Source organism: Cystoisospora suis (genome assembly GCF_002600585.1).
Source record: "Cystoisospora suis strain Wien I chromosome Unknown contig_3304, whole genome shotgun sequence".
NCBI classification, from domain to species: domain Eukaryota; phylum Apicomplexa; class Conoidasida; order Eucoccidiorida; family Sarcocystidae; genus Cystoisospora; species Cystoisospora suis.
The window spans coordinates 34,959-48,378 of NW_027156099.1; the positions used below are offsets into that span (position 1 = coordinate 34,959).

Consider the following 13,420-nt stretch of genomic DNA (forward strand, 5'->3'; position numbering starts at 1 on the left):
CTTTCTTTCAGAATCCTTCCCAATTGTTTGATTGCTCTTGGAAGAAAGAAGTCTTTCTACTTTAAGACAAAGAGGCTGAGAGGTTTCTTGAAGAGAGAGACAAGCCAAGAAAGGAAGAAAGAAACAAGCGAGCAGGCTGCCTCGCTTGTCATATGTGTCAAACGGACAAGAAGAAGAGAATTCTCTCTCTCNNTACCTCTCTACGAAAGTATCTATAGTCAGTCTCTCTCTCTCTCTTTCATTCATTCATCTACTCATCTTGATTGCATACATAGACTACATTATCTTCATACATACATATACATATATACACTTCGTATATACGTACACATACATACATATTCATACACATACATATTCCTACATATACATACATACGCATGCATACAGTGGTAGTAAACTGTTGTACATGTGTATATGGTTTATCCCTAAGGTCGCTTTCTTTTCATATGAGGTGTCTTCACGGTTTTTCTTCTTCCGGCTATCTGCATGCGTTGTTAGATCGCCATGTACCGAACCTCTTCACGTACGTAGTTCTTTCTCTTTCCTTCCAACTCCACTCCTAAGCCTTTATATCTTTACTCCACAGGAGTCGTTCTGTAGCCACCTCGTATCTATCTCTCTGTAATTCTCCCTTTCTTTCTTTGTGTACGTATGTAGATGCCTCGAGAGTAGCAGAGTTTTATAGTGCGTTGATGGCTGGCTCCTCGCTGATGTGTGTCTTCTCACCTCACAGCAGGTTCACCTGGATCAGACGGCATTTTATCTGCCGCTTCTTCTTCAGCTCCTCGCCTTGTCGATATAGGATGTTTTATCTTAAGAGGAGAGTCTCTTCTAATTGCAGATCCACTTGCCGTTGGAGACTGCTTGAATAACCTGAGCCATCTGGCTTCTATGAAAGATCAAGAAGAAGAAGCTCGCCAGAATGCTACGATGGAAATGAAGAAGATGGGAAAAGCAGCAGGAATCGATTCAACACAGCGACAATCGACACCCCCTCTCCCTTCGGGATCGCTAGTTGTTGACCATACAGCACAAGGCCTGTGGGGTGTAAGGGCTCAGAACGAAATTCCTCTTTTCTTCTTTCCTTCTTCGAGATCTCTTTTCTTTCATAGCGATGTTTCTCTTCTTTAGCTATCTCTGTCTACATAGACTGGTTAAAGACACACAGAGGCATATGCAGGTCTCGGGACACGACGTCTACCTCCGCAGACAGATGAGAGGTAGTGAGATAGATAGATTCATTAAAGATACGGAGATAGATAAATGTCTACCTAGAGAGATATACTAAAGAGAGATAGATAGATAGGTAAACGTTCACATTTGCATCGGCATGTAATCTAGATTTTTCACTATAGATCAGTGGTCCTCCTCACATCCCTCTTTGTCTTCTTTCGCCTCTTCTTATCAACAGGATCGGGAGATATCTATTGGCTCATGTATTTGTTCTGCCTGATGACCATGTATTCTTTCTTTGTGTAGGCATCTGTCTGTCGAGACGAAAGATGTTCTTCTTCTTCTCTCTTTTTTCTTCTTTCTTCTTTGTTCCTTCCTTTATCTCCACTCTCCGGTCTCCTCATTTCTCGAGTATCCCTCCTGTTGGTCGTTCTTCAATTGTCGCGACCTTATACCCTTCTTTCGCACCTCTTGTCTTTGCCCGTGCTTTCCTTAATCTTTCCTTCTTTCCTTCTCTTTCTTTCTTTCTTTCTCCTCTCTGTACACACGCTTCTCTATCATCTCTTTTCAGACTCGTCTTTAGAACTTCTCTCACTCTCTCTTCTTTTTCTTTCTCTTCTCTTTCCCCTTCTACCCTCCCAGTCCGTCCGTCCATCCATCCATCACCTTTCTTTCTCAAAATTCTTTCTTTCTCTTTTGTGTGACAGGTCTTAGCTGTCTTGGAGAGATTCAATCCAAGTGGTAGTACTGCCCTCTCAGGGGGAGCTTTATATCCAACAGCAGTAGGAGGAGAGGGCTATCTTTCTTCTTCCTTTTCCTCTTCCTCTCCTTCTGTTATCTCCCCAGATTCTTTCACAGAAAACGGGGCACCTCCTATGTCGTCTTCTGTATATCAAAACAGCCATGCATGCACCCTCCCTCCTAATAGTCATCCTCATCATCCAAACACGAACCTTCCCCCGAACCTTGTCTCTTCTTCGTCCTTGTACTCCTTCCTCCCTTCTCAACAGGAGCAGGACCAGCCACAGCCCTTTCATAGTCAGATCTCGCCTGGAGGAGCAGGCATAGGCGGGGGAGAAGAGAATAGCAACTCCGTCGTTTCGACCTTATATCTTTTGAATGGAGCCCACATGCAAATGGAGCAGGCAGAATTGAATCTCCTAAAAGCACTACCTTGGGAGATCTTACCAGGGGCGATTCAAATCACCTGTGGCCAAGTCGGTGTATTCACAAAGCAAAGTATGATAGGTAAGAAATCCTGTCAACCACTCCTCACCCCTCTCTAGACTTAGATAGACGTGAAACGAGAGAAGAAAAGAGTGACAAGACAAGATGTCTATCGATCATACGGCGATTTCTATGGAAGGGGGGAGATCTCTTCGATGACTCCGCACACAGAAAGAGAGAGAGAGGAATGAGAGAAGAGGGGCATCGAGAGGTACTTTGTCCGTGTGGCATCTTATCCCGTGTGTATCTGTGAATGGATGAACAGTCTTGATGTCTCCCTTTGATTTGCCACCTGTCTCTCTATCTTTCCCGCTGCTTGTCGACGTCTTCGTCGCTGTATGAGAAGGTCTTCTTCTTCATGTTGATCTCTTTTATCCGCGGGGCCTTCATGAAGAATGAATGCCTTGCTAGAGCCGAAGGAATGAAGTGATCCGAGGCATCTGTCGTAGAGTCTCTTTCTTTCTCTTTGCTGATCATGTATGGTCTATACTATGATCTATGCAGCTGACTGGTGTACAGCGTTCTAGCCGTGTCGTGTATTCCTATATAGCTGTATATATATATATATATATATCATAGGTATATAGCTAGATTAAAGACAGATAGACTAAGGAGTGATAGACAAATACGTAGATTCCATACAGATAGGGTTGACCTCGTACCCACCTCTCTACCTATCTACTTATCTATCTTCAGCCTATCTATCTATCTATCTTTAATCTATGTGGCTTCAATCTGCATATCTATCTATTAATCTTGAATCTTCTGTCTGAAAGATAGATAGGTACATAGGTAGGTAGATATCAGAGGTAGTAGAGATTTCTATGCTTGTGTATGTGATGCGGTTTTCTCTCGCTTGAGATGCTCTAGGATGGAAAGAAGAAGGTGAAGACGTCTGGTCTTCGTAAGATTGAAGTATGTACATATGATTCAAGAAGAATACATGAAGCCTATCTAATCTCCCGTTACTTGTATCTTCTTTGTCTCTGTGTGGCCCTCTGTCATGATCAGCTTCGTACAGCTATACATATGCAGGATGTCTATGTGCATGGGGTGTTGTATGTAGAGAGTGATGGGAGGATATGCTTTCTCTTTCTTTTTCTCCAGACACTCAGGAGAGCTTAAAGAGATGTTATTCTTTCTCTTCTTCCACCGGTCAGAAGACCTTACTGGAGGAGTGTGAGAAGATCTCTTATTGGTATAATCGTGCATGCGAACTGACTTGCAGCGAACATCAGGTAGGCTCCGCTTTTCACAGATAGCACCTCTCTTCACACACTCACTAAAGGTTGAAATAGAAAGAAAGAAAGAAAGAGAGGGACAGTGAAGCTGCATTGCGTCAGATCGAGAGTGCTTTTGGCTTTCTCTCATCTTTTACCTGTCCTAGCTAGCTTTCTTATCCACCGTCTTTCTCTGTTTCAATTTGTCTCGAGTGTTCTTCTTGCCTCCATCGATTCATACAGGAGAAATCGTGGCTTCACTTCTCTTGAGAGGTCAACCGTATTCTCTTTCTTCTTGTTGACTTTCCCTTCTTCGTCACTGAACGGAGAAGACTAGAGAAAGAGACTTACCTATATATCTCTTTATCTAGTTTATCTTGTCGAGCTAGATAGATAGATAGCCAGGTCAAAGATGGATAGGTCAAAGATAGATAGGTAGGAGTGAGATGGCTTCCTGATGCTGTTGGCTGTGTGTTTCTGTCTGTCCTCTGTTGTCTTGTCTCCTTTCTCTTCTTCTTTTCTCTTCTTTCTTCTTGTGTCGTAGGTGGGTATCCTTGATGTGGTAGGGGGGCCTGTAGGTTGCGTTAGTGCTACAGGTTTAGCAGAGGAAGGAACTTACAAGGTGCATGTCTTACGCAGTCATGATACTGACGATGTATGGGCAATGAAGATAGACTTCTTACAGCAGAATCCTACTACATCCACTTCATAAAGAAAGAGAGAAAGAAAAAAGAAAGAAAGAAAGGAAGAAAGAAAGGAAAGGAATGAATGAATGAATGGGAGGAAGGAAGAAAGGCATGTTGTATTCATGGTGGTGATCTTGTGCATGCAATATCATCATCCTTCAAGGGAACGCATGCAAACCAGAGGAGGAGAAGTCTCTCGGAAAAAGAGAGAAAGAATAGATGTGCGAAGATCTCTTGAAGGGGAATACAAGAGAAAAGGATGGAGAGAGAGAAAAGCAGACGATTGCTTGCATCCTTCTTTCTTCTCTCCTCTATGGGAAGGGTGTGTAAGAAAGATATAAGATCGAAAGAAAAAGAAGATACGGAGTAAAGCATATCATCCATCTTTCCGAAGTGGAGAGAGAAGGAGTGAGTGAGAGTGAGGTACCTGAGACACATGAAGAGAAAGAGAGAGAGCTGCTGTGTGATCGAGAAGGCTTGCAGGAACCCGGAGAAGGGCAATGAACCGGAGCAGAAAAGCTTTCAGAGGTCATTCCTCTTCGCTTGACGGAGAGAAAAGAATATCTCTCTCCGAGAACGAAGAAGAAGAAAAAAGAGCATACATGGATATATGACTAAGGGGAAAGACAGTGAATGCCCGCGCGGGGGAGGAGATCTCAAGCAAGTGTCTCCTCGTTCCTCGCGCATGCATGCAGTTTCCTTCATGAGGTGTTGTGAGAGGAAAAGGCAGTTTATCTATCCATCATTCAATCGATATGATATAGAAGAAGAACAAGAAGAAGAAGGAGTCAATATGAAGAGATGCTTGCGTTTGATGTATGTAGAAGGTAACGTCCGATAGTATCGTCGTCGTCTATCTACGTCTTTCAAGTATATGCTCTCTATTATGAGATGAGTTGGAAGCAAGATAGAGAAGACATGCATGCAGAAAATAGATAGGTAATTCTTCGTCATCAGTGTGTGCTTTAGAGAGAGTATGCTTTCTGCCAACTGAGCTTCGCCCTAGAGAAAGAAAGAAAGAGAAAGGATAGATGGATAGATAGAGGGCAGATGGGATAGGGGGAAGGAGAAGAAAGAGTAGGGTGACAAGAGGAGTGTCAAGTGAAGAGAGATGACGAGAGGAAGGTGTTGTTCGAAAGTGAATCTCCTTTACAGCGATTGGACTAGCATGATCTCACTGGAGTCGAAGCCCTGAACGTCACTCATAAGAGAGATAATGCTCTTCGATTTCAAGAGTCAGGAATACGAAAGAAATAGAGAAAGAAAGAAAGAAAGAAAAGAAAGAGAGAAAGAAAGAAAAGAAAGTTTCTTTTTGATGTCTTCTTCATTCCCCGCGTTTCTCTGGCTTCCCAAGTTTGCTGTTCATTTCCAAAGTATTTCTTTACTTGACAAGGTCGAAGTTTTGACGGAGTGTGGCTGATAGTTCGTTCTTGTGTATCTTTTGGTATAGTCCGTTCCTTTCCTTGTTTACTGGCAAGCCTGGTATCTGGTGTATTTGCAGATGAATACCATCCCTTCTTCAGTACAGCATGTAGAGGAGATGGTGTGTCGAGATGTAGATGTGTGTTTCTGTGTATGTATGAACGTATATATGTATGTACGTGTATTTCTGTCATAGGTATTGTACTTTCCTTTGAGAAAGAATGGATTCCTGGTCACGTGGGGTGTCCGTTAGTTTATCTACTTTCCATAGTTTTTACGTCCGGTATATGAGAGACAGAAGAGGAGAGAAAAGAGTCAGGAGGGAGATGGAGATAGATAATCAGGGAAGGAGAGATGGTTGCATGCACATGGATGAATGTCTCTTTCCTGACTTAGTAACTCTCTTGGGCAGTTCACACACAGATAGAGAAGTCTCTGTGTTTCGTTTCTTTTCGTAATGAAGACTTGATAAAGAAAGAAGAAAAGAAAGTTTCTCGTACTTACTATTAGCTTTGAGAGGAGAATCTTCCTATGGCTTATATGCATGATGCTAGTGACGAGAGAGTGAAGATGATCCATGGAGAGAAGAGGAAAGTCTGCTCTGAGTGAAGAGTATAGTTTTATCACTCTGTAGAAGTCTCTTCTTTCCGTCGTTTATCCGTGTACGTTAAAAGAAAGACCTTCCATTCATCTATCCATGTACTTTCTCGTTCTTTTACGGGAAAGAGGTAGAGGTATGTCTTTTGAAGGCTTTAATTTTATTCATTATGAGAAAGAACAAGATTTATGATTGCGTCCATGTTTTTCACTGGAAGACGGTTCTTATTCGTGGACCCTGAGGAGGTGTGTCCTTGGCGTGTAAGGATAGACAGACACCTTGAGTGAGGTGTACATACACTCCCTCTTGACGCGGTCCTCCCGTCAGAGTGAGAGAGAGATGGTACTGTGTGATTCGATGGTGTGACATAGACGACGTAGCATATATAAGAAAGAAAAAGAGAGAGAGACGGGTTGTGGAACTCCCTCCCTCTGTCTCCTTCTGCTTGGAAAAGTCCGATAAAAGAGAAGTGATAAACTGCCGGTTCTCCCAGAGCCACCGCTGTCTCCTTGCGGAGTTGGCCAGAGAGATTCTCAAGGAGATAAACGATTCTAGAAGAGGAGGAGGCAGGAGCTAGTGGTTGCTAGTCGTGCTTTGGCTTTTCCATTGTAAACGTAGATAGGGTTAGTGTGAGAGAGCGAGGTTCTCTTTTTTTTCGTAGGACGAGAAGGAAAGATGAAAGGCTGGGATGATGCCTGCTGTATTGCAAACTTCGCCGGCACAACGTATGGTAGGGGTGGACCTGCGGTTTCTGCTTAGATGGAGGATGCGCGAGTAGTGGTAAGTTGAACTGTACGTAGCATCTTAGGTGGCGACGTACTGTGGCTTCAAGCGGATGATTGTTTCTAGTGTATGGACCACACACGGAGGCGAGGATGGATGGAGGAAAAGCAGAGTTCTCGCCCTGCTAAGAGGCTTTCCGCTTGTGTTTTTTACACGAGAGAGGATTTCTTCTTCGCTCACCATCGACGATGGCTAAAGAGAAAGAATTTCTGACATTGATAGGGGGTTAACGATTATCAGGGAGCTTTACTGAGGAGAATTCTGAGGTGCTGTGAGCAAGTACCCCTTTCACTAAACATTCCTTGGAGGTGATGTAGCGTTCGAAGGTGCGAAGACTGATTAGGATGATCCTGTGGCCCGAAACGAGCTTGTCGGGGGAAATATAAAGATAAATCGTTGTCACTATGACATGAACTAGCCCTGGAGAGCAAGAGAGAGCAGTGTTTGGATTCTGTCTTCAACTTATCTCGCGTCAGTGCGGCGACATCGCCAGATGACGTTCATTCAAACTTAACCCTGAAGCCTACATTCCAGTTCTTTCTTTTTTATAAACAGCAAGGTCAGTCACCCTCAAGCGCCGCCTTCTACTCTTCTTCATGCGGAGAGAAAAGCGATGAACTGCTTGTCAGGATTTCTCTCTTTCCGCCGCACACCAAGGTAGAACCATTATTGAGGCCCTTGCTGCTTGCGTCGTTGGTCTGACACAGTTCAAGCATCTGAAAGAGCTTTAGTAGGAATAGCTTTACTGAGTCCCGTTTCACCCCAGCATCAAGTGTAGACGTTGCGGATTGTCATTTGAGTTGGAATAGTTCATCTTTCCCGGGACAGGCCGCGGCCCCACGGGGGGAGGGGAGGGAGGGGTCACGAGACTCACCAAGTAGATGTTCACCAGACTTTCTCAGCAGCATCGTGGGGCGGGAGAGGGACAAAAGAATCCGACAATCGAAGTTCTTAGACCCCTTTTGTGTCCCTCTCCAATACATGAAGCCGCCGTATAGAGTAGGAGGATCGAAAGCCGCCTCCTGTATGGGGTGGGGCTGATGTACATTGCCAGCTGACTGGAGCAGACTGCCACAGAGATATGTATTTTCCTTGAGTTGAGATGGTTCCAGGGGTCTCAGCAAAGAACTGAAAGGAATGAGACTATAGCGAGGTCAATGAATGCGTTTGTGTCGTCCGGCCTTCGGTAAATGGTTTTCCCGGCTGATTAGTGACTCCAAGCTTCTTTCCTTATTCTTCTTTAAAAGAAGGAACAATCCGCCGCCCTCCTTTTTATACCAACATGGCAAGACGAGAGAACATCATCTATCTGATCGAGCCGGATGAGCTCAAGCCCGAGAATAGTGTCGCTAAACACCTGAGGTCAAAATCAAGTGAACGTCTCTGCTCTCGAAATGACGGATCGAAAACACGACGAGAGTCAAACAGAGCTCAGTCCATCTGCTCTCCAAGAAAGAAGCTGAAGCTGAAAGGACCTACCCCTACAGTACACGAAAAGCCTGTGGGTCCTTCTTGGGACACGCATCTCGATCGATACCCAAAGGCTGGAACTTCCGATACACCACATCAACTTGCTACTGCGAGTGTTGAACTCGCAGGATTAATCTATGGCGGACCCCTTGGCCGTCCGTGTGTTCTCAGTGACAGCGGAACTCTGTCCCGGGGATGTTCCCTGGTGCAGGGACCTGGGTGTTGATCGCTTAGTCGTCCACGCAGTACTGACGCAGCAGCTCTTTGCCCACTGTTGCACTTCTTTTCTGGAGTGAACCATCACTTTGGCGACCAGCAGCTACTCGAGAAGAGGAAAAGCGCTCTTCCAGAGGCTTCTTGATTTGTGCCCAAGCTGGCAGACTGAACACACACGAAGCTGCCAACCTCTTTTGCCTTGCGGCACAAACAGCAGAAACCTAACGTTAAGACATCTGCCGCTTGCCACCACTGTACACTTTGGTATTGTGGTTAGACTGCTTTTACGTTCAAGAAACAAAGGGCGGGTACCGGCATGCATGGTGGGCCCCTTGAATCTGGAAACCATTCTTTGTTTCAGGGCATATTTGGCAAGAAACGGCTTCTTTCGAGCTGTGTGCATGTTGCCGTGCTTTTGTGCCCGCAGATCATGGGGGTTGTGTGCCACAGAGACTGGGTGACAGCCAACGCCATCGAGAATATCCTTTCACGCCCGAAGAAGATACCTAGCGAAGAGTTTCGGTGGACAAACAAGCCAGATTATGGTCAGGTCCCAGAATATTTGAAAGAGATCAAGAAGACAGTACAAGCCGAGTACGCGTACATCGAGTCACAGCGTCCCGGGCAACTGCAGGTAAGCCGAGAATTGGTACGCGCCTACAGCGAAGAGAAGACACTTTGGTTTGCCGACATCTTTCGGAAAGCTTTTCTACCTTTTTGCATGTCCACCTCTGGCCATGAATCCCGCAGCTTTCGCAAGTGGTTTCAGCTGACAAGTCCTGGATCATGCCGGAGAGTGAAAGGACAGCCCTACTTGATGGACTGAAGAAGAGATGGGATAAACTCAATTCGGAGTACCAGAATAGTACTCACGTCGTGAAGTTAGACACCATTGGAAAAGCCAGACGGAAGGAAAACTTTGAGGAGCAACTCGAGGCTATTGAACGGTATATGGAAAAGATCAGCAAGGGAACAATTGTTGTCACGGGAGCTTGATTGGTTTCTCTTGAGGAAGACTCCCACCCCGTCAAAATGAACCTAAGAAGCTGGCTCTCCTGGAAAAGGGATGAGCTCCATTGTCGGGTAAAAGCGCGTGACTGCTCTGCCTCACCACGGCGGGTGGAACGAAGCTAATCCTTTCCCCGACCAGACGCTTTCCCGGCAAGCAAGTGCCCAGGCAAGGTCTGCTTCTGCTCGGCCTTCCGGTCGTGGCTCTTTCAGTCCCGCCAAAGTGATATCGCATTGTAGTGACAGTTGGCTTGTGCCCCTATGTACAAGATACATTCTAAATCGTACAGAATCGCAGGAGCCCCCAATAAGAATGTAGAGAAGACAGGCAGCGGTGGAGGGACTGGTTCCTCTTCTCCGGCGCGACTGGTTTACAAAGGTTCCGTAGCAATTATTCTGCACCAGATATGCGCCTCCGCATTTTCTGTGCCGTCAGTGATGTTGATAAAGATTTCTTAGACAAAACGTCTTTTTCTACAAGGGGAACCTTAAAGCCAACCAATACAACTTCTCACTGGAGATGCACCGTTCCTCCATGCAAAGGTGACAGTAGTCTGCTGCAGCTGCCTCAGTCGGCCACTGCCTATGGCTGCCTCCGTCTTGCGGTGAGTACAGTGGTGCCCAACAGATTCGCTTCCCCAATACACAGCTGTTTTCCGATGAGTCTTAGAATTACACTACAGTACCGCTGGGCATCACACGGGCGAAACTGGCCTGTGCAGGCGAAGGATCCCCTGCCCTCCACGGCAGGCTTCGTAGTTGTCTTCAAAATTTGCTGGTCGCCTTATACACGATAGTCTAATATGCAACAGACAGGGGGAACGCCCATCCTCGTTCGCGACCTGCGATTGCCGCGCAGATGATTTAGTTGCAGATTCTGTTTGGAGGTGTCCTTCGGCGGTGGAAAGTCAGAGCTAAGAACCTGCAACGTAGCACCACTCTACAGTCAGGTGCTGCGACCAGGGTCAGTCGTGGGTTAGCTGAATAGCCTTAGTGTTTGTTGCGTCCTGCTGTTGGAGTCTAAGAAAGCTGTCTGGCGGGGAGAAGCTGAAAACGCGCTAGCTGGTAACGACAGAGCCAAATATGAAAAGAAAGTGAAGGCCTGTAGAACCAAGGGCTCTCTCGGCATGTTGACGCAACTGTGCCCATTCAGGGCGGCAACAGCGCCCTGGCTCTGTCGGTGTTACAGTGCGTCGTGAGAATGGGTGCCTCGCTGTAGTATAGATGAGGGAATACATACAACAATGGACTCCAGCTCTTGATATTATATTCGAATCTGCCACACTCCAAAGAAGGGGTAGAGTTCCTTGTGTAGAATTAAACTAGGCATACGTGCAAGGAGCAATAAAGCTTCCTTCCCTACACACCGGAAAGGCATTGCCCTGACTTTGTCGCCTCCCCGGGATGACTTGTACACCCCTGATGGAAGGCATGGGACTGACTTCCCCCCACTGACAGAGTTCGGGGAGAAAAAAAAAGCTCACTGTGTGTTTCGCTGGGTGGTTGCGGGTATCATTGTTCTTTTCTTGCCCTCTTTTTCCCCTCGATCGACATCTGAGTCCCTGCGCATGCAGCTTGATTGCATGCGCACACAAAGGCAGACACCAAATCGACGGGAACTCTTGTGAAACGGTAAGCCCCAGCCCAGCCAGTTTCTAAATCTAACACAGGACAAAGCTGAGCCAGCGGCCGACACGCGGTGTCTAAGACGTCGGTGAAGAAGGCATCAACTGACTGAAGAACTCCATTCTTTACCATCGAATGTGGTACTTCTTTCCTATCCTCCCTCACCTGCTCTTCTCTAAGCAGCATGCCCTTTCTTCCTTCCCGTTTCTCCGGGTTTCTGCATCTTAATTCTCTTCCTCGTGTGTGAAGTGTCGACACACCAAAATTCGGTAAGTCTCCGTCTCTCAGTTAGCCGGTCCTTATCGTTTTCAACGGAGAATGAGAAGACCCCCGGTCCTTGTTGAAAGGAGGCCCCTTTCAATGGGGAAGTTCCAAGGCTTCCCTTTGCCGCTTTGTCTCTCTTCCTGACATCTGAAGTTTCTCCATTGTTGCGCACACCAGGTGGCACGTCCAGTTCTTTCGAGGAACAAAATGGAAGGCCGCGACTTGGATTGCTTTTCTCCACATCGCCGATCAGGGGGGGTCACCTTCAAAGTCCGGTAGAAAGGTTGCTTAGTATATTTTCTTTTCATCCGTTTTCATCCCTCCACTCCGTAAGACTCTTGCCTTGTCTGCGGTCTCTTTTTAGAGATGCGATGAGAAAGGAGACATCTCGTGCCCTTTTGCTTCTTCAAAATCTCTTCTTGCGTCAATGGACGGCCTCCTTCTCAAGACCTCGTTTGGGGTGTCAAAGACTTTCTTCCTCTCAAGGGATCGTTTCTTCCCGTTTTGTGTCCACCGTGAATCCCTTGGACCTTTCTTTCTCATTTCCTTTCTTTCTTCTATCTTTTCGGTATCACCATGTTCGCGAGTCTCCTTGAACATCCTCTCAAAATGAGAGGGAGTCTTCGTCTAGAGAAGAAAAAGGTCCTTTTCTTATCGTCTACCACTTCTTCATCTCCCGGTCGATCCTTATCCCCACTCTTCGGAGAGCAGGCGTCTGCACCTCCGCGAAGACCTCTCCGACAGACTGAAGACAGAAGTTCCTCTTCTCCTTCTTTCTCAGCTCCTGCCATCCATACCCCTGTTACGGTCACATCTTCTACTTGGTGTCTATCACGAGGGTGTGTGTGTAAAGCGCCTTCTACCTCTTCTCTTTGTACCTCTCTTTTTCCTGTACTGGAGAGTCGCAGATATACCACCTTAATGCGGAAGCTTTCTAGGTTTAAAGAAGCAGGGAATCGACAGGGTTTCTCTCGTGAAAAGGTATCTCAGAGTCATTTTACATTGTTACCTTGTCGTAGAGACATATCCCAACCTCTCTTGCAGTCTGTCTTTTTCTTTTCCTCCACGGCGGGGTCTTCTCCTTCCTCTTCTTCACATCTTCATCGCCTTCCACAGAACAGTCCTAAAAGACATGCGTCTCCGTCTCCATCGCCGCCACCACCCAGAAGAATGCCCGTTCTCTCCATTGAGGAAGTGAGGGACGGGGATTAAAGAAAAAGATAAGCGGGGGCCGGGGGGGGCAGGGAGGGGTGAAGAGGAAGGGGGAGGGGGGTGAGAAGAAGGGACTTTTTCTGTCTTGATGTATCAGACCGTACAGCTATCCGAGAGGTTGCTTGTTAACCTGAGACTTACGTGCGCCCGTGTCTATGACATAAGTGTCGATTGAAGTTTCTATGTCTCTTCCGCATCGCATATGTTTAAATCCGATCTACAGCAAGCATATTCATCGCCTTCACATCTAGGCAGGAACACAAATATACGCCTTCATGCCTGAAACGACGTCTGCCTTCCATGTGCGTATATTTATATGTGAACCCTCTATAAGTATTGTCGACATATGGGGCCGTGATAGTAGGCAGCTGACTAGAGTATTGGCATCTTGATTGTCTTCTCTCGCTTTATATTCGGACACACAATTGTCTCCCCAGTCATCCGCTGTCGAAAGGTGTGCCCTAAGCGGCTTTTAACGGCACCCACAATCCCGTATACATATATATATATAT

General features: G+C 46.3%; 4 protein-coding genes across 4 annotated transcripts; 3 read left to right on the plus strand and 1 right to left on the minus strand.

Annotated features, from left to right (window-relative positions):
- Positions 1-736: 736 nt before the first annotated feature.
- Positions 737-6,685, plus strand: CSUI_006506 (uncharacterized protein). The gene is made up of 4 exons (XM_068066662.1): positions 737-1,050; positions 1,884-2,424; positions 3,511-3,641; positions 4,168-6,685. The coding sequence occupies exons 1-4, from the start codon at positions 895-897 to the stop codon at positions 4,333-4,335; spliced, it is 996 nt and encodes a 331-aa protein (XP_067921365.1). The 5' UTR covers positions 737-894; the 3' UTR covers positions 4,336-6,685.
- Positions 6,686-9,225: 2,540 nt separating this feature from the next.
- Positions 9,226-9,794, plus strand: CSUI_006507 (enkurin; the record flags this gene model as incomplete). Its single annotated transcript, XM_068066663.1, has 2 exons — positions 9,226-9,432; positions 9,549-9,794. Exons 1-2 carry the CDS (start codon positions 9,229-9,231, stop codon positions 9,792-9,794), a joined length of 450 nt encoding a protein of 149 aa, XP_067921366.1. The 5' UTR covers positions 9,226-9,228.
- CSUI_006508 (uncharacterized protein) lies at positions 9,305-10,706 on the minus strand. The gene has a single exon (XM_068066664.1). It carries the CDS (start codon positions 9,584-9,586, stop codon positions 9,371-9,373), a length of 216 nt encoding a protein of 71 aa, XP_067921367.1. The 5' UTR covers positions 9,587-10,706; the 3' UTR covers positions 9,305-9,370.
- Positions 10,707-11,471: 765 nt separating this feature from the next.
- Positions 11,472-12,881, plus strand: CSUI_006509 (uncharacterized protein; the record flags this gene model as incomplete). The annotated part of the gene is made up of 1 exon (XM_068066665.1): positions 11,472-12,881. A coding segment is annotated over exon 1 (609 nt), but the record flags the coding sequence as incomplete, so codon positions are not given.
- Positions 12,882-13,420: the final 539 nt, after the last annotated feature.

Bases quoted from the DNA above. Each gene is read 5' to 3' on its own strand.
- CSUI_006506 (XM_068066662.1), top strand. From the start codon at position 895: ATGAAAGATCAAGAAGAAGAAGCTCGCCAGAATGCTACGATGGAAATG. The intron at 1,051-1,883 runs GTAAGGGCTCAG...TTTGTGTGACAG, and splicing joins CAGCACAAGGCCTGTGGGGT to GTCTTAGCTGTCTTGGAGAG. The intron at 2,425-3,510 runs GTAAGAAATCCT...CTTTTTCTCCAG, and splicing joins CACAAAGCAAAGTATGATAG to ACACTCAGGAGAGCTTAAAG.
- CSUI_006508 (XM_068066664.1), bottom strand. From the start codon at position 9,586: ATGATCCAGGACTTGTCAGCTGAAACCACTTGCGAAAGCTGCGGGATT.